This window comes from Symsagittifera roscoffensis, chromosome 2, assembly GCF_963678635.1.
Source record: "Symsagittifera roscoffensis chromosome 2, txSymRosc1.1, whole genome shotgun sequence".
NCBI lineage: Eukaryota > Metazoa > Xenacoelomorpha > Acoela > Convolutidae > Symsagittifera > Symsagittifera roscoffensis.
Window position 1 is genome coordinate 23179732 of NC_087063.1, and position 23715 is coordinate 23203446.

A 23715-nucleotide genomic window follows, 5' to 3' on the forward strand; every position below is an offset into this window, starting at 1 on the left:
CGAGCCCCTTCTATCTGAAATAAAAACAAAATCAGCAGCTTCATATTTTTGTAAAAGTTTCGAGTAAATTGTGTGAAGACGTTATGTTGAAATTATGAATGAGCAATTTTTATCGTGGATAAAATAATCGAAAATCCCGAATTTATGGCAATGTTGGTTGGACGGTATTTTAAAATCTCTGATCATGGTACAATGTTTTGAAAGTTTCTTTTCATGGTATTAAGAGCGATCCGAATATTGAACTACTTTTTGCCATAAATTTTTCGGCTTTCTTCAGTTTTTGGTCGGAGCGGTCGGATCAGTTTGAATGGTAATTTTTTCATCTTATGGATGTGCTTGTGCTTTGGATATAATCATATATAAATAACCTCTGCAAAGAATTGCTTTGAAAGCTGTTCATTATTTATTTCAGACTCTTATATAAGTCGTGATGATTTTCAAGAAAAGTCTTGAAATTTGTTCAAGCGCTGGTTTGACTTTTGATTTCTTTTCAAGTTCAGTCATTTCCTTTTTGAAAAGGAAGACAAAATCCACCATCGAATGGCAAAAGTGTAAAGGTGTCAAAAAACATTGACTTCTAGTTTCGAAAAGTAATTTATTAATCAGACTTAACGAAATAAAAATTTTACCTATTGATCCATTTTTCTCAAACTGTGTTAGTTTTATCAAAACTGTGAGGCTCTTAAATTTTTCAAAAAGTTTGGAAGCTATCTATTCAAAAAGTTTGAAAAGTTTGGAAGCTATCTATTCAAAAAAGTTTCAAAAAGTTTGGAGGCTATCTATTTGTTTCTTTAAAGCTCAAAAGTTGAGCTTTTTTCTAAAACTAAGTCAGTATTTTTTTTGCTTGTGTTCAATGACCTTTTTCTAACAGTCTGTTGGCTATGTTTCAGGAATTGTTGTTTGATTGTCGGCTTCAACTATGTAGGCTTAGTTTCCTGATGTATTCTTCTTATTTTTGCGTATCATTATTCTCGTTTATACTATAATGTTTCTTAGTCATTGTTGAGGAAAACCTAGCAGCCCAAACTTTTAATGGAAAACCCTGAAGTTTACTTCAAAAATATTCAAAACAATGCAAAGGAGAATGAAAATCAGCGCTTTATAGAAAAACTTGAATTGTATATATACGGCGTTTTTAATTGAGCGTTTTTTTTTAACAATTGTAGTTGGTTTTTTTTATTTACCCTTGCGATACGCTTTACCCATGGCTTTGGTGGCATGCCCTGAAACTTGCGAATCGTACAAAACTGACCATTCTGTGAACAGAGTTATTTAGGGGAAAATAGTATAGTACCCGATTACACGATTCTTGATTATCGGAGGGGTTGAAAATAGTTTCGATTAGAACGTGCATTTAAATTTCAGACATGCTCAAAAAATTGTCTGTTCGTTCACGAAAGTATATATTTGGAGATGACCATCAATTCCACCAAAGCCGTCCTGTGAACAATCTCCAAATATATACTTTCGTGATCGAACAGAAAATTTTATGAGCATGTTTGAAATTTAAATGCAGAACTGTTTTCTACCCTTGCAATAAGCAAAAATTGTGCAATCGGGTACTAGACTTTTAAACGTAAATAACTTTGTTCACAGAATGGTCAATTTTATAGGAATGGTAAATTTCAGAACATGCTCAAGTTCTGAAAAGTTCAAATGAAGCTAACTCATCTAGGTAGTTAAGTTAATATGTGAAGTACGTTTCGGGCAGTTTTTTTTCATATAGTTTTCTAGAAAAAAATGTTGATTTTTTTCGGATTCGTGGTTTTTGGCCCATTTTCCGTCGCTTAATTTTCCGTTTTTTTTTTGAAAAAAAAACATCATTTAAATTATCTGTTACTAATTTTTATCAAGCTGCCGTGGGTAGCATTGATTTTATTTTGATTCTAAATTTATTTTCAATTACATGAAACTTCTGTAATTTGTCATTTTACCAAGTCTGATTTTGAATTTTTTTGAAAGTTTCTTTTTTCGACCACATGGTTTTGGCTGATGTTGTATCGTCTTAGCCAACTTTTTTGCGCAGTGTTTACGGCCAAAAAACGTCTGTTTGACAAAATCAGGTATAATTAAAATTTATAGGATTGAGTTTTCTATTTCTATTTTTGAGACGCTTTCGAAAGATTTTCACTTTTTGCTTAAATTTTGATTCAGTAGAAAAAAACTCGACCAAACTTCTCAAAACGCATTTCTCAAAACGCACATACAGGCCACGGCCGAGTAACCAGGCTGGAACGCTGCTTGAGCTGGAGGATTAACGCCTGCTAACTGCGCGTGATTAAGTAACTCCCGTGCAATAGTCTTTTTGAATACGCGGGTTGTTACCTCTGAGTTTCTCCTCTTGTGAGATTTGATTATGTGAGATTGATTTTCTAAATTGAATTTTTGAGTGTCCGAGTGAGGTATGCCAGCTTAACTGCCGAATACATATTCTGATTTTGCGTGTAAATCTTTTCTGTCGTGTTCGTTTTGGTATGTTTCAACATATTTTAACTAAAGATAGAAAGAAAAGCAACAGCATGAAACTTTAATGGAAAATCTTGAAGTAATTCGTGTAAATCTCTTATGAATTCAGATTTGCTGTCGATCGTGCTTCCGGCTTCCTTCTTTGTATTGTTTTGTCTTATCATGTTTGTTTTTTGGTCTCGAGCCCCTTCTATCTGAAATAAAAACAAAATCAGCAGCTTCATATTTTTGTAAAAGTTTCGAGTAAATTGTGTGAAGACGTTATGTTGAAATTATGAATGAGCAATTTTTATCGTGGATAAAATAATCGAAAATCCCGAATTTATGGCAATGTTGGTTGGACGGTATTTTAAAATCTCTGATCATGGTACAATGTTTTGAAAGTTTCTTTTCATGGTATTAAGAGCGATCCGAATATTGAACTACTTTTTGCCATAAATTTTTCGGCTTTCTTCAGTTTTTGGTCGGAGCGGTCGGATCAGTTTGAATGGTAATTTTTTCATCTTATGGATGTGCTTGTGCTTTGGATATAATCAGATATAAATAACCTCTGCAAAGAATTGCTTTGAAAGCTGTTCATTATTTATTTCAGACTCTTATATAAGTCGTGATGATTTTCAAGAAAAGTCTTGAAATTTGTTCAAGCGCTGGCTTGACTTTTGATTTCTTTTCAAGTTCAGTCATTTCCTTTTTGAAAAGGAAGACAAAATCCACCATCGAATGGCAAAAGTGTAAAGGTGTCAAAAAACATTGACTTCTAGTTTCGAAAAGTAATTTATTAATCAGACTTAACGAAATAAAAATTTTACCTATTGATCCATTTTTCTCAAACTGTGTTAGTTTTATCAAAACTGTGAGGCTCTTAAATTTTTCAAAAAGTTTGGAAGCTATCTATTCAAAAAGTTTGAAAAGTTTGGAAGCTATCTATTCAAAAAAAGTTTCAAAAAGTTTGGAGGCTATCTATTTGTTTCTTTAAAGCTCAAAAGTTGAGCTTTTTTCTAAAACTAAGTCAGTATTTTTTTTGCTTGTGTTCAATGACCTTTTTCTAACAGTCTGTTGGCTATGTTTCAGGAATTGTTGTTTGATTGTCGGCTTCAACTATGTAGGCTTAGTTTCCTGATGTATTCTTCTTATTTTTGCGTATCATTATTCTCGTTTATACTATAATGTTTCTTAGTCATTGTTGAGGAAAACCTAGCAGCCCAAACTTTTAATGGAAAACCCTGAAGTTTACTTCAAAAATATTCAAAACAATGCAAAGGAGAATGAAAATCAGCGCTTTATAGAAAAACTTGAATTGTATATATACGGCGTTTTTAATTGAGCGTTTTTTTTTAACAATTGTAGTTGGTTTTTTTTTATTTACCCTTGCGATACGCTTTACCCATGGCTTTGGTGGCATGTCCTGAAACTTGCGAATCGTACAAAACTGACCATTCTGTGAACAGAGTTATTTAGGGGAAAATAGTATAGTACCCGATTACACGATTCTTGATTATCGCAGGGTTGAAAATAGTTTCGATTAGAACGTGCATTTAAATTTCAGACATGCTCAAAAAATTGTCTGTTCGTTCACGAAAGTATATATTTGGAGATGACCATCAATTCCACCAAAGCCGTCCTGTGAACAATCTCCAAATATATACTTTCGTGATCGAACAGAAAATTTTATGAGCATGTTTGAAATTTAAATGCATGTTCTATTCAGAACTGTTTTCTACCCTTGCAATAAGCAAAAATTGTGCAATCGGGTACTAGAGTTTTAAACGTAAATAACTTTGTTCACAGAATGGTCAATTTTATAGGAATGGTAAATTTCAGAACATGCTCAAGTTCTGAAAAGTTCAAATGAAGCTAACTCATCTAGGTAGTTAAGTTAATATGTGAAGTACGTTTCGGGCAGATTTTTTTCATATAGTTTTCTAGAAAAAATGTTTATTTTTTTCGGATTCGTGGTTTTTGGCCCATTTTCCGTCGCTTAATTTTCCGTTTTTTTTTTTTGAAAAAAAACATCATTTAAATTATCTGTTACTAATTTTTATCAAGCTGCCGTGGGTAGCATAGATTTTATTTTGATTCTAAATTTATTTTCAATTACATGAAACTTCTGTAATTTGTCATTTTACCAAGTCTGATTTTGAATTTTTTTGAAAGTTTCTTTTTTCGACCACATGGTTTTGGCTGATGTTGTATCGTCTTAGCCAACTTATTTTGCGCAGTGTTTACGGCCAAAAAACGTCTGTTTGACAAAATCAGGTGTAATTAAAATTTATAGGATTGAGTTTTCTATTTCTATTTTTGAGACGCTTTCGAAAGATTTTCACTTTTTGCTTAAATTTTGATTCAGTAGAAAAATACTCGACTAAACTTCTCAAAACGCATTTCAATCGAAAGACCGCCTACCTGCTTGTGTGCCTGCTTAATCCGCTCGTCTCTTTTTACTTTTTCCACATTTTAGCCTTTGAACGGTTTGTGGGAAGCTCTTTTCAATGTGGGGCTATGCTCAATTTTTCTTGTAAAAAAGTTATAGCCATCGGAAAAGTCAAGTTTTTGATTTTTGACCGTGTTATGAATTTTCTTGAACATTACCCGCTCAAATCTGAGATTTTGGTTTCATTCAAAGCAACAGGTGGTGTTGAACTCCCCTGCATAATTAACTACGCCCAATTGTGTGAATCTGAATTTTCTATTCAAGCGACTACGCCCAAATGTTTTTACACAAAAAGTTATTCTTCGCGGAAAAGTCAAAATTTTTATTTATTGAACGTTGTTTGGAAACTTTTTAACTTTTCTCGAAAACTACCCTGTTAAGTTTTCAGATTCAATCGAAAAACCTGGTTTTGAGAAACTTCTCTGCGTAAGCGGCTACGACCTTTTAGCATAAAAAAATTGCGGATTTCGGAAAGCCAAGTGTCTGTTTGTTGACCGTTGTTAAGAAACTTTGGATTTCTTAGAAACTATCGCATCAAACCTGAAATTCAGGGTTCAATCGAAAAAAAAAACCGGTTCAATCGAAAAAAAAACCCGGTGTATTTGGGAAGATTATTCTTCTCATTTATTTTCACTCTTCTCATTTAATTTAGCAGAGAAACATTTCAGGTTTTGGGCAAAGTCCAATTTTTCAAGTTAATCATTTCATGCCGCATCAGTATTACAAATTCCCAAATCATCAAACAGCTATCTCCAGCTTTAGCCGGCCCACTTGTTATCTTTTATCGATTTTGAGTTGCATCGCAAATGGTGCGAAGCTCGGCTTCGCCTCTGTGCTTAATGCTGGTTGAGTTTTTCCAACTCCGATTTCAGTATATCGTTTTTTTCCTTCATTTCTATCTCGTTTTTTTTCTGTCTATTCGGCTTAAAAGGTTTCATGTTATCTCATCATCTAAATTATTCGTCTATTATCTCAGCTTATAATATTGAGACGTTTGAGGAGCCAAAAAGTGTTATCTAATTGTTTCGACATGGAGGGGCTTAAAACTTATTTGAGCTTTTAATTTTAATAAAATTAAGTTGTGATAGTCATTCATTAATATATTGCAAGTGGTGCGAAGCTCTGTTTCGCCTCTGTTCGTTTTTCATCGGCCTACGTTTCTGAAGCTCTGAGCTATTTACCTAAATTTCTAACCATTGTATGTAGATCGATCGAATTTTGAATTCTTTTGTCGACAATTGTTTGGCTTCTTAGTTATGTAGCTATCGGTTGGAACTCTTTCGCTTAACTCTCAGAATGGTAAACTTTCTGCATGTGAGTGCGAGCGGTTATGAATTGATGTCATAATGAAGATTTTCGATGCTTGTGATTAATTTTAAAATTGACTGTGACTGATTGTTTTAAATATGTTGGTTTCCCCCTTCTCTGAAATAAATATTTTTAAGCTCGCTTTTTGGCTGAATTGAAATTTTTCTATTTTACTGGCAACCTTTTTGAATGTACTATCCTTACTGTGAAAGTCAGCTAATTTTTAAGTTTTGAACGCGAGGAAAATTTTGATAGTTGTAGTTGATTTTTTATTTGCCCTTGCGATCAGCAGGGTGTTGCAAACCGGTACCAGAATTTTTTCCCGTAAATAATTTAGTTGACAGGATGATTTTGGTGGTCATCTCCGAATATATACTTTCATTTTTTTGAGCATGTTTGAGTTTTAATTGCACGTTTTATTTGAACTTTTTAAATGTTGGTTATAATTTAAGCAACTCCAATTTCAGTTTTTTCTCGTTTTTATATCGTTTTTTTTCTTTAGAACTACTTTTAATTTTTTCGATTCGAAACAATTATTTTTCGGCGCAACGTGAGTCTGCTCAAGGTTTTTCGGCTTTGTTACCGCTTTGTAAGTTTTGTTTCGATGCTTATTATTTAACCTTCAAATGTCTTACTTCTTGGCATATTTTCTTGAAAGGATTTTTGTGCAAGTCATTTCAAATTAGTTTCCGAAATGTGCATATCACTTTGTATTCAGTAAATACTTGTCGCCCGAGGATTCTATTTGGGCAGAGTATGTTTTTTTTTTCAATAAGGTTTTACCGAAAACTTTTGGTTGATTTTCAGCTTCTTGGGTGTCGGCTTTAATTCTGTCGGCTGATTTTGTTTCCTACAAATTTTCGATTTTATTTATGAGATCGATAAGTTTTTAGACTCAAATTTTTGAATGCTCAAAATCACCCTCTTTTAGATCTCTTAACATTTAAATAAATTAAAAGATTAAAAACTTTTGATTTTTAATTTTTTTGTTTTTCTAGTTCTTCTTTTTTGTTTTTCTAGTTTTTCAATATTAACATCGTTTGAAGTCCTCTTTAATAGTTCGCGAGCGTCTTGCTGTTTTATTCCATTATTTGTTGTATCACAAGTGGTGCAAAGCTCTGCTTCGCCCCTGTGTTCAACTTCATTTCATTTTTCAACAAAAAAATCGACTGCAATGATTTTGTTGTAGCACAGCTTCTCATATCACGTTTTTTTTCTAAGTTTTATTAGTTTGCCAAATTTCAGAGGTTACCTTGCTTTTGAAATCAAGTAAGCCACTTTTTGATTGCTCAAGGTGAGGAAATGCACTTTTTTGCTTTAAGACTTTTGGACAGGCTTTGAGTTGATATGTTCTTCGTTTTTCTTGATTCATCTTGGAAGCTACTTTATGTTCTGCAGTAATTCAGTAATCTTCCATCTGGTTGAGCTTACAGTATCTTATCAAATATGTTCAAAAGAGCTAATCTGTTTTTTTTTCTGGATTTGAGAATGATTTTGTTTTCGTGTTGCTATTGTTTAATTTCTGTTCTGATGGTATTTTGATTTCAGTTTTCTGTGAAATTGAAAAAACGGGGCTTTTAACCTGAAGACCATGCTTGAGTCGACTAAGCTGCTGTGTTCAATTCTCTCGAAGCTGAAACTATCTCATTTTCTACCTTTTTCGGGGTATCGCAAGGAAGTCGCATGTGAAAAAACTTTGACGTAAAATTTTTGCTAACAGTTTCAAATCAAATGGCAGATGCTGCGCTATAAGCCCTGAGTTGAAGACCATGAATAAGTCGACAGAGTTGCTAGGTTTGCTCCGCTCGAGAGCCATTAATTTGTCGGACTATCGCATGTCTGCTTATTTTTCAAAGCCTGCAATTTTTATGAGTAATGAACGTAGTGAGTCTTCTTGTACAGGTCTTGATGAGTTTTTTTTCAGTAAAAAGTCTTATAATTTGTTCAGGCTCAAATTTACTTTACGCGGTTTGACATTTAGTTTCCCTTTCAGTTGAATTCATTTTGTTAAAAGGAAGGCAAACTCGAACTCCACTATCGAACAGCGAAAATTAAAGTGCACAAAAAACGTGATCAATTTCTAATTTCGAACATGGAATTTCATTTATCAGATTACCCAGCGAGTTGAAAGTTTTTCCTATTGAACCAGGCTTATATATAATTTTTAAAATTCGCAAAAAGGTTTTTTTTTAAAACGAGACAGGTTTTTTTCTGTTTCCTTGGGTTCCTACTCTTTTGCAACTGTGAACTGGCTAGTTCTTCTTATTTAAGCAGTTTTTATTATAACTGAAATTCAATTCCTGTAACTTTTATATTTATCTTGCATGATTCCTCACAATTTACTTTTTATTTTTTGAAAGCCTATAATATATCGCCTCAACTTCACCTCGGCTCAACGTTTGGCTGCCCAAGTATTTTCCTTGAGCTAGTTGAGATGCTGTTTTTGTGTTGTGTTGTGTTGCCTCTGTGTTATTCGCTGTTTTTAACTTTTTTCACTCAGCTAATTTCAGCAGCAAGGGCTTTTTAGTCCGATGATCCCTGTAGGTCCCAGAAAGAGACGTCAGATGGGGTCAAGTTATGTCATTATTTTCCATGCAGGTGATTCCGACTTTAAACAAGAAGTCTCAAAATAGATGAAATTTGTGGGCAAAACAAGTTTTATTTTCAGCAGCCGATTGGATAATATATAATCTATAATATCACTCAGATGTAAATTGATTTTATTAGTTTAATGCTATTAATTACTGTCTTATGTTGAGTTCTCTTCCATTTTTTTTTGATAATAACGTTCAGTGATACTTCACAGACACCAGCAGCTATCCCCGTTTTTGTCGAACTTTGTTTTCCGGAGTTTTAAGGTCCACAACCTAAAATTCCGAAGCATTCTTCAGTTGGCAATGATCAACTTCAAAGCAGTTGGGCTGACGGTATTTCCAATTGCATGTGGCTCTTTGAATGGAATTTTCTTCGGACCTAATCGTCACAACAAAGACGATTACTACAATAAGCTGTTAAAGCCTCCTTTTCAACCTCCTGGATGGATATTTGGGCCTGTGTGGACCACTTTGTATGGGATGATGGGCTATGCTTCTTACCGGATTTTGAGCTTGGATGGAAAAGCAGATATCTCCACGGCCATGACTGCCTATGGAGTTCAATTTGCTCTGAACATGTCCTGGACGCCTGTGTTTTTTGGCTGGCATAAAATGAAAACGGTGAATTTTTTTTTCAAAACGTGTGAAAACGTAAAAAAAATTGTGAATCTTAATTGATGATCTACAAGTGTATTTTTTTTCAGTGATCAGATGGGTTTTGATAATGATTCCCGTTATCGGTTTAAATAAAACTCTGAAGTGAAACATAGAAATTTTCGATCGGCAATGATGCTAACCTGAGGCTTTAATGCCATGTAAGCTCGATATATTTTTTTAATGTTCATTGGCAATTTTTTTTATGAAGTGACCCCTTAATTTTTCAGGGTGGTTTAATTTGTGCAGCGCTTTCGGCTTCCATCGCGTGGACAATCAAAGAGTTCCATGACTTGGATTTGGTCGCTAGCAGACTACTCTATCCTTACTTAGCCTGGAGCTGCTTCGCTACCGTTTTGACTTGGAGTCTGGTCTATCTCAACAAGGGAAACAAGGCCTTGAAAGAGGAATGAACAGAGCCAAAATAATATTGACGTTTAGTGATCATAATCAGGAGTTTGATCGCAGGTGCTTTTATATAATAATTAGTTAGATGAAGCCAAATCTTGTAGCCAAAAAATTGTACTCTTGAAAATTCGATCTAGCGGTACTTCAGATCTAGCGTTCCAAAAATCCGTTTTCTGTTATAAGCAAACCAAGATTTAGAAAAAAATCTGTGAAACTGAATTTGCCACAGCTATCAGAGCTTCTCAATAACTGAAAATGAGTGAAATTGATACAGTGTTCTGGTAAACATGAGTTTCAAACAAGTTTCCATTCAAATGTTTCGTTTTTTTTTTCAGAAAATGATGTTCTACAAAGCGCTGACTGCAGCCTGCTTCATTTTGACGCCCATTCTTCTGGGATCTCTGACGGGGTTCCTCTTTCGTCCCGATGGTCACTGGTTTAACAAACTCATAAAGCCCTCATTCAACCCCCCTGGATGGCTCTTTGCACCTGTGTGGACTACTCTATACGCATTGATGGGTTATGCGTCGTACAGAATCTGGACATTGAGGGCAACGAATGAAGTGGACAGTGCTATGACGTTGTACGGTGTTCAACTGGTTGTCAACATGATGTTCACTCCGGCCTTTTTTGGATTCCATAAACTTCTTCTGGTTAAATACAAGTTTTTTTCGTCATATAGAATGAGAATGCAAATTGTTTTTCAAACATGTCATTGTGTTTTTTGCTCGGTGGGAAGGAACTATGACGCGAAAAAGCTGTCTGATTGTTTCCTTTTTTTCAGACCAATATGATTTTCCAGTAAATTAATCGAGCTCTAGCATTTTTCAGCACTAATTAATTCGATCATAACCTAACTCGTACCCTTCTCAAAATTTACCAGACAATTCGGGTAAAAGTTATAATACATTAAAACAATTAAATCGATAGTTGTTACACCATTAGTACTGAGGGAATGTTAAGTCGTGTAACGGTTGTAACCCTTTTGTGGAAAAACTTCATGTTCAGGTCAGTTTTTTTTTCACGCATAAGCACGTTCACAAACAAACTTCAAAAAGGTTCAAATTATATATCGCATTGAAGCCTTTTAGTTATCATTCGAGCTATATTAAAAAACTTCATGAAGTTTTAGTGTCGACCAAAATTAGTTTCAAATTCTTTTTAAACAAGCGAGCTCAGTGTTGTATGTTGCGCGTTTTTTTCCAATGCAAGTCGCATGTTTCACTCTTGTATATTCTCACATTCTCTTGGTTAGCTATAAAAAGTTTATGTGACTTATGTAATTTTTTTTCCGTCAGATGCATGGCAAAGATCCGTCCAAATTTTCTTGTAAAAAATTGAATTGCGGCTGGAGAAAAATAACCATCCTGAACACAAATATTCCGTCATCTTTTTCGAAAGTCGGAACAAAATACTACTCTTTGGAACTGCATAATTTGTACAGTTGTGAAGTTTAGAAATTTTGGTCTACGTTTAGGAAAATTAAAACCGAAAGTTTATTGTGGTCTGTAATAAATTTTCCTACAATTTTAAAAACTGTAGTTTTTGAAGTTGTCCTCCTTTTCGTAATATCGTCCAGCTAAGAGTCCGTGAACATAGTTCAAATTTACTTTTTCGCGGTTTGATTATGATTTATTTTTAATTTCAGTTCATTTTTTGTTAAAAGGAAGGCAAACCCAACAATCGATTAGACAAAATGTAAAGCTCACAAAAACGTGATCGACTTCTAGTTCCGAAAGGTAGATTAATTTTCAGATTTTACAGCGAAACAAAAAAATTACTTGTTAATCCAGTTTTCTCAAATTGGGTTAATTTTATCCAAAAATGGCAATCCTAAATTGTTCTAAAAATTCAATGAGTTGTAGGGCCATCTATTTTTTCTTTGAACTTCGAAAGTTGAGATTTTTTCAAAAAAAAAACTATTTCTGTGTTTATTTGCAATCATTGACTCTTTTCCAACTGTATGTTGACTATAGTTTGCTTGTGGAAACTTTTTAGCTCTTGGTGAAGCTACTTCTTTTTGAGATCTCTTTAACTGTCCACCCTTTGCAAAAGGGGAGAGATTCGCTACTACGCACAAAATTCACATGTGTGTGCTTAACGATTGAATTATTTCTTTATAGGGGTGGCAATTCGTTGCTAGGTATTCTAGGGGGGAAGTAGTTAAAGATACTTTTTTGAAGCTACGCCCTGTTTTGAATCCATTCGATTTCAGAGAGCAATCTTTCCTTTCATTCGATAATCAAGAAGGGCAAGTTTTTACGATCTGTTTTGAATATATATGTTATTTTCCTTTTTTTCCATAACCAAAACAGGCAAAAAACGCTTGAGAGACATGATTGATATGTGAAATACTTGGTCGTTCACAGGCTGCAATCATCTGCACTTTTGTTGCTGTGCTGATTGTCTGCACGATGACGGTCTTCTACTCGATCGATCAAATAGCGAGTTTCCTTCTTCTTCCATATTTGGCGTGGAGCTCTTTCGCAACAGTTCTATCGTGGAGTATATTCTACCTGAATATAGGCAACGACGATCTGCTTCACTGCTAGAACAGTCGATAAGCGGAGCTAACATGTACAGGAATACTAACTGCTAGTCTAATACTACCGTTAAAGGATATTTTCTCACTTATAATTTTGGCTCAGAAAGAAAGTTAACACTTCGCGAAAACTGCACTTCCAGGAAAACGACCATTCCTTTTAACGGTTGATCTAATTGCGCTTCTTGTTATCAGAGATTTTCTTTAACCCAAGTATAGTTGCCATTAATTAGTAGAGTTTCCATATTTATTTTTTACCTAGAAGAAATATAATTTACAGTGTTCTTAAATGTTGGTGAAAAATGTATATCTGAGTAATTCATTCGAATGACGTCCAGAGACTTTTAATGAGTCATTTCGTTGCTGCCGTCCGTCAATTCAACCAAGACGCAGACATTAATTGCTCTCTGAAGTACGTTTTTCAGTTATTACTCTTGCAAAATAAGTTCTAGAAAGAGCTAATCAAATGACCTCCAATCAGCGACAGACATTAATCATTATTTAGCATTATAGTCATCCGAATTTTTACGTTGATTTATAACAAATTAGTTCAGTTTTGAGTTAAATAACTAAATTGTATTTATTGTATTTTCATCTACCATAAATATTCTCTTCTTACATTTTTGGGTTCAAAAGCCCTTTTGTATTGAGTTATAATTTTTCAGAGCCGTTATGAGCTCTAGGAACTCGAGTAGTCCCGTTGACAGTGTCAACTTACCCATGGACGAAAGGAATGACGAGAACAGGTCGTTTATGAAAGATCTGAAGAAGGAAAACGGTGCCATTGCCACTGAGCTGCGTTGCTCCGGAGACACATACAATGGTGACGTAATGGTCGACGACATCCGAAAAGACTCGTCTGCGTCTAAATCCACGTATAAAGTACATAACCGACGTCGGCATTGTATCTTAACTGTGCGAAAAAATATTGCGAAGTTCTTTGAGTCGCCAATCTTCAAGCGAATATCAGCAGCCGTGCTCCTGATTTTGTTAGGAGTCTATCTGACATTGGCGTTCAGACGGAGTGTGAAAGAGCCATTAGTTTTGACGATAATGGCGGCCATTTTTATTGCCTACAAAGTATTCGAGCAGGTTAAAGATACAAAAACGTTGCAGTCGCTGAAGAGCATATTCCTGGAATTTGCCAGAGATGTCAATCTAAGGCGAAAATGGAACTTCATCAAGTGTGTTTTGTTGGGTTTATCTTGGCTTATGGTTTGTTGTTTTGTCGCGCATTCGTGCTACTGCTGTCCGAGAAACTCGGTGTCCTTCATTGGGCTCGTGTTTCTGCTTCTCTTTTCCTGGCTGATTTCTCGAAACCCTCTCAAAATATCATTGCGTATCATTCTGTGCGGACTGAATTTGCAGTTTCTAATGGGATTGCTGATTACTCGAACTTCATTTGGAGCTTCCATTTTTGAGACGTTGAGTGAGGGAGTTGACTTGATTCTGAAGTTTTCAGAAGCTGGAAGCCAGTTTATATTCGGCGCTCTGGAGACTGGTAACATCGGCAACGGAACGTCAATTGGAGTGGTTCCAAACCAGGCATATTTCGTATTTGCAATCCACGCTTTGCCAGTTATTGTGGTCTACTGTGCTCTGGCTAATGTGTTGTACCATTTTGGTATCATGCAAGCGGTTATTAGAGTCATATCTCTATTTATGATAGAGACGATGGGGACCTCTGCTCCCGAGACGCTCAATGCTGCTGCGAATATTTTCCTAGGCCAAACTGAAGCGCCGTTTCTGATCAAACCTCTAATACCCACTTTAACCAGCTCAGAGCTACATGCGGTAATGACCGGCGGGTTTGCAACTGTTGCGGGCGCTGTGTTAGCAGTATACAGTGGCATGGGTATCGACTCGTCAAATTTGATCGCAGCTTCAGTTATGAATGCGCCGGCAGCACTCGTTTTTTCAAAAATTGTCTACCCTGAATCAAAAAGCAAAGAAGAAATAGCGGAATGTGAGCAAAGAATGGAAACGGTGAAATTTAGAAATGTGTTTGTTGCTGCGGCTAAAGGAGCGAGCGATTCCGTGATGTTTGTTCTAAATGTAACGATGAACTTGATCGCTTTTGTCTCACTCTGTGAAATGGTCAATTATATTGTAGCTTGGAGCGGAGATTTGATCGGAATTGAGGAGCTGAGTTTTGCCAAATTGTCATCCTATGTTTTTTATCCCTTGGCTTTTATGATTGGCGTCGATTACCAAGATTGTTTCAAAGTCGCAGAATTAATTGGAATCAAAACAACGGTCAATGAAATGGTCGCGTACCAGAAGTTGAGTACTTATGAAGGTCAGATCAGCGAAAGGTCAACAACTCTGGCTACTTTTGCTCTATGCGGTTTCGCAAATTTCGCTTCCTTGGGAATCCAAATAGGAGGAATCGGTGCTTTGGCGCCATCGAGGGTCGAGGAACTTTCGGTTTTGGGTCTAAGTGCGCTTTTATGTGGTAGTTTTGCGTGTTTCTCAAACGCATGTATCATGGGACTCTTATATCAGTCTAGCTGAAATGTTTCTTTTTGTATTTTTGCTTACGTGAGTTGTGGAAGATTTTTGAGATGATATTTGGTGATTGTTGTTTCTTGATAAATTGCCAGATAATTATGCTAGAAACAAGTGTTCATTTGAGCTGCTAGTAGATTAGAGTAAACCGTTTTGTGCTGTTTGCAAAATTCTTCTTTTCCCGGAGGCGTGAGGAGTTCTGTTATAATAATCTTGGAAACATCAGCTGTAAATAGAATTTCAGCTGTAATTAGATTGAATCTATCTGCTGCAGATCATCTTGCAATATAAAGTGTAGTGATTTATGCTCATCTGTCATCGCTTTATTGCAATTGTATGCTCTCAATCTGGTCACACTTCGAGTAGTTTGATTGTTATAGTGTCAAAAATAAAGTGTAATTTTATCATTGTAAAGGATCTTGCTTACTCCTCCCTACTGCAAGAGGTGTTTCTGTAAAAGATTCAGAACTCGTATGTTCCTCAAAGATGAATCGGATCTTAAGGCCTGAGTTGTTGGTACTAGGTTCCGTTAGGGGGCATTGTAAACAAGAACCAGTGTCTCATTTATTTTAATTTCATTTTTCGGTGATTCATCCTGGTAGATAACGATTAATAACTCTTTGGTGGTCTGTCATAGTTGCACAGCAACCAGTTACTCCTCTTTTTTTTTTAAAAAAAATAAGATTGAATTAGTTTTTGCATTACCGAGGAGCTTGATTGCCGGCAATCGCAACATAATTTTGCTTATTGTGGTATTTCACTTCTAATATTTCCTCCCACCACACTCCTAATTTTCTGATCATAATCCAACTTAATGATTTGTTGGGTTTAGTGCCTTGAAAACCGTCTAACTTTACTTGATTTTTTAATTTATAGTTTTGTATCTTTCCTTGTAATTGTTAAGTTGTTTGCATTCTAATCATAGTGCTGGTTCATGTTGATTAAGTAAAATGGATCTCTCAAACAGTTGTCCTCAAATTCAAAATGGTCAAATTCGTAACAGTTCAGTGCCTGCTGAATTAGTCCTTTGCCAGGGGAGTCTCTGCAATAGTACAATAGTGTACCATGAAGGGGGATTGTTGGAGTGATTCATTAGTTTGCCCAATCTTGGTATAACAATTTTAAATGTTTTCATACTATGTTTTCCGAATAAAGCTGTCTATGGTCTAAATTACATTGAATTGTTCTGACTGGCTGAACTTGTTCAAATTTTGGCGCCCTTTTTGATTGATTCGTTGCTTACTACAAACCAATTTCAAAACTTTGCTTATTCGAAGAAGCCTATTCCGAGCCTGAAATTGTGCCATGTTGTTTGAATGGTTCAGTCGAATGAAGCTAAATCAATATAGCTTGCAATAAATCCGAAACTGTATTTACCATAAGACGAGTAAGAAAGCGCTGCAACTGGGGTGCGTCCAATAAACCGAAGTGTCTGTTAATTACCAGATCAGTAATACGAATTATGTAATAATTACAGGAAATAAGAGGAAGCAAAAAATTAAAGAATTGGTTTTTTGAGCTATAAAATTTGTTTTAAAACAGCGGGGCTCATGGCAAGAGTAATTTAATTTCATTTTTTAATTCGATTTTGGAAAAAAAAGTATGTCATTTTCAATCTCAGGAGTAAACTAGTGAGATCACCCAATAATGCATTTTGAATAATGCATTTTCGGTTTACTGTTCTGGTAAGACCGTTTTCGGTTTAATGATACATTTACTGACTTATCTCTGTTGCAACTGTTACACCGAATGGCAGGTTTCGCAAACTGACTTTCTCGCAAGTGTATTTCGAATTGGTTCGTGTTATAACTTATTCATGCTTACTTGATTCTAAATTCGAGGATATTATAAGCTGACCAATCCATGTAATGTTCTATGGCATGCTTTTACATAGCTGAATTATTTATGTTGATTTGTACTCTTCTTACCTTGGTCGTTACATTAATAGATTGAGTGTCGTTTCCATGTTGCTGCGCTTTTAGATGCTTATGTTCTGTCATGCTCCGTTGGAACCTTGAATAAACTACGTATAGATAATTCATTGTTCTGGCGTTGACTGTTTTGAAGGTTCTGTAATGAATTAGTCTCAATATTTTTAATCACTCAAAATGATTTGCATCATTCAATCTTTAGCCGTGAAAACATAAAAACAGTCTGAACTAGTTATATGGCAGTGAATTTGAACTAGTTCAAAAATGGAACTAAAGTATATCAGGAAATGAACCTGGAGAATATTTTTTGTGAATGAAACCTGCCAGGAAATGAGCTTAACTAGGAGTTAAATTTGGTACTAGTGACTCAAGTATCAGGCGTTGTCATCTGTCATTTTAACTTCGCTTCAAACGCAGATAAAAAGATTTCAAGTTTTTCATAAATTTGAAAAATCGCTTAAAAGTCTTTTCTTGAGCAATATTGAAAGCTTGGTAGTACTATAATAGAAAGCTCCCACGAGCTCACATTTGTCATTTTTTAAATCTTCCACCTTAAGATTATGAGGGGGCAGGTTTTACGAAGTAAGAAAACATAAAATTTGTTTGAAAATAAACTGCGATATCTTTCTGAATGGCGAAATCACAATTTCAGAGCCCTAGGTGTCTTATTCTCAAGAGACCTGGTTATTTTCAAAGGAACACTCTATCATAGTAGTACCGAAAGCTTTTCATTAAAAAATGTGATTTAATAAGCTCAGCTTCTCTGAAAATGCTGATGACCTGTTTTCTGTTCTGTTTTTAGTATAGGACATCAAATGAGTTGGAGAGCGGGCAGCTATCAGAGCTGCATAAAAATCCGATTTAAATTTTAAAAAATCAAATGAATCGGATTTTTTATTGGAATCGATTTTTTCTTTAAAAACTGCTTAGTATCTTAGAAAAAGCAGTTGACCAAATTTCAGTTTTGGTTTAGAGAGAGTCGAAAAAGTTCATTTGATGCAAGCAGAAAGTAAACTGGAAAACTGGCGGGTAAAATTTGTGTGTAATTGAAAAACACACCACTAACTGAGAAAAATTGGGTTTTCTCACCTATACTTTAAACGAAACAAAACCATTTCATACAATCAAGATTTAACTCGGATTTAAATCAATTGATTTAAATCAATAATTTAAATCAATTGATTTAAATCAAGTAACCCTGGCAGCCATTGAATTAAATCAAAGAGCTCGTGGAAAATTTTTGAGGAAAATTTTGTAGCCCCTGTTAATGGCGATATCCATCAAAAATATCAAAAATGTGAACTTCACTACATCTTATTACCCTTGCGATAAGCAAGAGAATTGCAACCGAGTGCTAGACTTTTTTCCCGTAAATAGTTTTGTCCTCAGGACTCATCTGGTGGTCTGGATTCATCTCTACCTTGTTTCATAATGTATTCAAATTTTCTAGCGTTTCTGGCCAACTTAGCCTGGAGGTAACGAATATGCATGGAACGGCAAAGGTCGTGGGTTCGAGTCTGACCTGGACCGGTTTTTTTTTTCAAACGAGAAATATTCAGTTTCACAAAAACATATCGGCCAATTATTTGTCTGCTTATCTGTTGTCGGCTTAATTGCCACATCTTGCAATTGTTATTTTTTTTCTACGCGCATTTTTTAATGTTGGTTTTAGTGTTTGATTTACGCCTACATTTTGTAATTTTACTTACCTTGACTTCATATTTCCTTCTTAATTTTTTTCTTGCGCTAAAAAGTATTCCTCGACAAAAACTATTTCGGCCTATTTTTCATCGGATGAATGACCTAATTTTCAAGATCAATACAATTTTAACACTCACCTCTCCACTTGTGTTGAATGTGTTTACCAATCTGTTTGTTGAAATTTCATTTTTTTCGTTTTGGAAAATTGTTTCAATTTTTTGCGAAAACTTTAGTTTGTCTCAGAAACTTCTCATCATTTTCTAGCACTCCCCTATCCACTTTTTAAGTTGAACGTGTTTACCAATCTGTTTGTTGAAATTTCATTTTTTTCGTTTTGGAAATTTTTTTTCAATTTTTGCGAAAATTTTAGTTTTTCTCAGAAACTTCTCATGATTTTCAATTTGAAAGTTTGCTTATTTCTCTGTGTGCATGCATACAACCCAAGAGTCGTTTCATACTTGAGCCCTCTGTCTACAGCCTTCGAAAAAGTTGAGGAATATTTGACCCATATTTTTGATTTTTTTCTTTCGTTTTCTCGAAAACTACCTCTCTTAAATGTGAGTTGTTGGTTTCAATGGACAGAACTTTTCTGAAATGCTCCCCAGCGTAAGTGCCTACGACTAAATTTTTTAGCACTTAAAGTTATGGCCCTCGGAATACAGCCATTTTTCTGGTTTTTGACCGTTTTGTAGATCTTTTCGACTTTCTCGAAAACTAACCTCTCAAATCTGATATTGTGAGTTCAATGAGATAACAGATAGTAGGAAGTTCCCCTGAATTAGTGAGCACTAAGAAAAAAATTTTCAAAAGAAGTTATCGCCCTCTGAAAAGTCAAATTTTGAAAGTTATCGCCCTCTGAAAGTTTGAAAAAACAAATTTTTCAAACTTTTTGAGTATTCTCGTAAACTACTCTGCCATACCTGAGATTCTAGGGTTCAATTCTCAGAACGGGCTTCGGGAAGTTCATTTGCCCATGCGACTACGCACAAATTTTTTGACTCCAAAACTTTGCCCTCCGTAAAGAAAAAGTTTTGATTTTGACCGTTTTTTTAAAAAGTTTCTGACTTTTCTGGTAAATTACCCTCCCAAACCTGAGATTTCGGGTTCAATCGAAATTGCAGATTGTGTGAATCCCTTCTGAATATTGTTTCTGCTTAATTTTTTCACACTAAAAGCTATGATTCTCGGAATCGTCAAATTTTTGATTTGTTGACCGTTTTTCACTTTTCTCGCTAAGTATGCTGCCAAATTTGATATTGTAGGTTTAATCGAATGAACAGGTTGTTGAAAGCCTAGCTTTCAAATGAGCTATGACCAGTCTGTTTTTAAAAGTTTTTTGGCATACAAACAAGTCAAAGTTTTGGAATTTCGACAGTTTTTTTGAACAGTTCTTCACTTTACGCGAAAACTACCGGGCGAATTCTCAGGTTGTGTTCAATCGAGAAACCCGGCTTTGGAAATCTTCTCTGCTTAACCAGCCATAACCTGATGTTTGCAGAAAAACGTTATGGATTTTGGAAAGTATTTTGAACGTTTGTTAGAACCTTCGACCGTTTTTTCGAAACTTTTTGTATTTTCTTAAAATTTACGCAATCAAATTTGGGATGAAAAGTTCCATCGAAAGAACGGTTTGCAATAACTGTAGCTGCAGAAGCAGCGATTCCCTAATTTTTTGTACGAGAAATGTTATACTCACCAAAAATTTTTACTCTTCTCACTTATTATAGTAGAGAAACAACTACTGTTTTTGGCAAAGTCCATTTTTTGAAAACACTATTTTCGTGCCGCATCATTATAGCAAACTCATTCAATTTTAAACAGGTACCTTCAGCTTTCACTGGGCCTGTATTTGGTTTTTATCGAGACCTAATTAAAATTTGGTTCACCTAGTTTTTTTTCAAAATTAAATTTTTGTTTCGACTTATGTTTTTTTTATGTTTGTATTGTATCGCAAGTGGTGCGAGGCTCAGCTTCGCCTCTGTGTTTGTTTTTGTTCTCAAAAATTTAGAAAAATTAAACTTGTCTTCTGGAGTGCTTTTTTACAAATTTGTTCTGAAAAATGAAGCGATGTTTTGTTATACAGCGAGATCATAATGTTCTGACGTGTAATATGGTGAGCAAAATTGAAGCTAAAATTTGAAAAGCGGTATACAAAAAGCAAGTTATCGAACAGTTTCAGAACAGTTTTTCCGGATTTTTTTTTGCCCAGAATCTTGATGTGAGTTGGAGTTGATGTATTTTTGATTCAACAAATGAACCAAAAAAGCTATTTGTTCTAAACAAAGAAACTTGTTTTCAGAATTTTCTAACTCAACATCTCTTTTTGAAATGCATAATTTATACATAATGTGGCTTTATGCTTTGCGATTCATTACATGCAAAATTGTGTTTTTTGTATTTGGTGCTATTTTTGCTGCATCAAATTGGCATTTTATTAGCATATAATGCTGCGTTTTTTGGTGGCTAGTTTTTAGGGAGTTTAAGCCTCCGTGGCTGAGTGGTCAGTGCGTGAGAATCAAGTTTGCTAATTCGCAGATTCAAACCCGACACGTAGACGAGTTTTTGTATTCGAGGCTTATTTCCACTTTTTCTTATGTCACTTGATGGAGCTGCTTTGTGGTCGTGTTTGAAGTTGTCTCTTCTACGGTTACAAATTAGGCCTCAAAATAAAACTGCTCAAATCCTTTTGTTTTCCGAGTTATGACGTTTTTTTTTGTTAAGGAAAAATTTAGATTAAACAACACCAAAAAATGAAATTCGCTACCCTATGCTGGCTGGGGTGTTATCGGGTGCACTCACAAGTGGCAAATCTGGCGTCCAAATTTTTTGCTCAATTCTTTCTGTTTTTCGAGATATGGCGTTTTTAATCTATGTATACCATATTTAAATGCGAGTGTCACGTATCTTGCCATGTTTAAGCGTTTTTTTGCATTATTTAAGGGCATAACGTATCTATGCGTTGTTCAGTTATATCGCATATTGCTATGCGTAAGAAGTTTTAACTATATTTAAGTACTTGTGACATGTATTTTGCTATGTTTAAGCGATTTTTTTTACAGCAGTTAAGAGCATAACGTATCTATGCGTGGTTAAGCTAAATCGAATATTGCATTTGGTAAGAATTTTTTTCGATTTTCCAATCTGAATCTAGTGTTTGTTCCACCGAGTTAAAAGTTAGCAAAACAAAAGTGGGATGCTGTCAGAGTTTCCCCAGGGGTTGCGAGTTTGGTCTTCAGTTAAGAAAGCCCAAATCCATTTAGCCTACAAGATAAGACAATTTTTGTGTTTTTTTCCAAGTTTTTCAGAAAACTCAACATATAAAACGTTTTACAAAAAATTTGAAATTTCCACTCCTTCACTTGGGAGCTGTCAGAGTACTCTCAAGGATTGCGAATCTTGCTTCCAAATATGACTGCTCAACTCCTTGTAGTTTTCGAGGTATGACGTGTTTTATGATTTCTTATTTTTTTAATTAACTTAGATCTAAAAAATCAAAAGATTGAATTTCCTAATCTTGCCGTTGGTCATTGAGGGTACTTTTAGGAGTTTCAAGATATAAATCTTGCGCCCAAATGCGACTGCTAAAATGCTCTCAGCTTTCAAAAAATCTTACATTTAAAAACTTTTGTCGAATTTTGGAATTTTCAAACCTGTATTTGGGGGCTGTCAGAATACTAACGGGGGTTGCGAATCTCACTTCCAATTATGACTATTCAAATCTTTGTAGCTAACGAGATATGATGTGTGTTCTGATTTTTAAAACATTTTTAAAACAGTTTCAGAAAACTTATTTTCAATTTTTATTTCAAATACTGAAATTGCCGACCTTTTAGTTCTCTCGAAGCTTTGCAAATCTTTTCCCAATTATGACTACTCAAATCTTCTTAGTTTTCGAGATATGACGTTTTCTGCGATTTTTCCAAAAAAAAAATTTAGCCAACTTAATTTGAATTTTTTTTCAAATTTTAATGAAATTTGAAGCCCTATTCCTTGTGATGGGAGAAAGGACTGTCAGAGTATTTTCAAGGGTTGATAATCTTGCTTCCAAGTATGATTGTTCAGTTCTTTGGAGTTTTCGAGATATGGCATTTGTTGCGATTTTTTCAAAAAATTAAGAAAACTATTTTTTTTTCAAATTTTGAAATTCGCAGCCCTTTAGTTGAGGGCCGCCTGAGTACTCGCGAGGGTTGAGAATCACGCCGCCACATATGACTTCTCAGGATTTTTCAATTTTCAAGATGCGACGTTTTTTATGGTTTTTCGATTTTTTTTTTGAAACCTATATTTAAAAATTTTCTCAAAATTTGAATTTCTGACACTGTAGTCGGGTACTGTGAGAGTACTCTCAGGAGTTGCAAATTTATGGTTCAAATGCTTTTAGCTTCCCAGATGTGACGTTTTTATTGTAAACGTGGATATAAAAATTTTAATGTTTTTTTTTTCTTCAAAATTTGAATAAAAAAAACTCATAGAAAAAACTTATCAACTTTTGTAATTACGAACCCTGTTATTGGGTAGTGTCAGAGTACACTCAAATGTTCTAGATATATATTTTTTTCAATATATGAGGTTCTTTTATGAGTTCTCAAAAATTTGAAGCATCGGAGGTGCGTTACACGCTAGTTTTTTCAATTTTTTTTTGAAAAATTTTTGGTTTGAAAAAAGGATAACAAAACTTCAAGATCTCTATCTTATGGAGGGTGCTTTCAGGTTACACCCAGGGGTTGAAAATTTGGCCCTTTTTACTGCTCAAATCTTTCTGGTTTCCGAGGTATGGTGTTTTTTATGGTTTTTTCTTTTAAACTTGAAATTCTACTCCACAGATGGATGAGCAGTCCCAGGGATGAAAACTTGATGCTGTTTTCAGCTAGTTTCGATTATTGTCTGTCTGCTTATTTTTGTCGACTTAGTTACGCAGTGAGGACGTTTTTAAAATTTCGGTTCCTTTCTAGCATTACGAAAGCTCCTTCTATAATTCCTTATTTTGCAGGTAATTTCGTTCCGGATATTTTAGGCGGTTTTTGAAATTTTTACTGACACAAACGATTTTTTGAAGTTTTTTTTTTCATTTTTATAATATTTGTTTTCATTTGGTTTTAATCTTAATCATTCATTTTTGTATCGCAAGTGTTAAAAGAATGCAAAATTCCGCGTTTTCAATCGTTCTGCATT

The 23715-nt window shown here is 34.8% G+C and overlaps 4 protein-coding genes across 4 annotated transcripts in view; 3 read left to right on the plus strand and 1 right to left on the minus strand.

Moving 5' to 3' along the window:
• The window catches only part of LOC134839339 (afadin-like), a 361792-nt gene extending 344197 nt beyond the window's left edge, over positions 1-17595 (minus strand). The window contains exon 1 of the mRNA XM_063854851.1: positions 17586-17595. The gene's annotated coding sequence lies outside the window, so the exon portion shown is untranslated. The remainder of the gene's footprint in view (positions 1-17585) is intronic.
• On the plus strand, positions 9103-9866 carry LOC134839749 (protein CrtK-like). The gene is made up of 2 exons (XM_063855372.1): positions 9103-9420; positions 9684-9866. Exons 1-2 carry the CDS (start codon positions 9103-9105, stop codon positions 9864-9866), a joined length of 501 nt encoding a protein of 166 aa, XP_063711442.1.
• Positions 10200-12413, plus strand: LOC134839750 (tryptophan-rich protein TspO-like). The gene is made up of 2 exons (XM_063855373.1): positions 10200-10514; positions 12231-12413. Exons 1-2 carry the CDS (start codon positions 10200-10202, stop codon positions 12411-12413), a joined length of 498 nt encoding a protein of 165 aa, XP_063711443.1.
• On the plus strand, positions 12416-15577 carry LOC134838992 (solute carrier family 28 member 3-like). Its single transcript, XM_063854368.1, has one exon. It carries the CDS (start codon positions 13076-13078, stop codon positions 14915-14917), a length of 1842 nt encoding a protein of 613 aa, XP_063710438.1. The 5' UTR covers positions 12416-13075; the 3' UTR covers positions 14918-15577.
• Positions 17596-23715: the final 6120 nt, after the last annotated feature.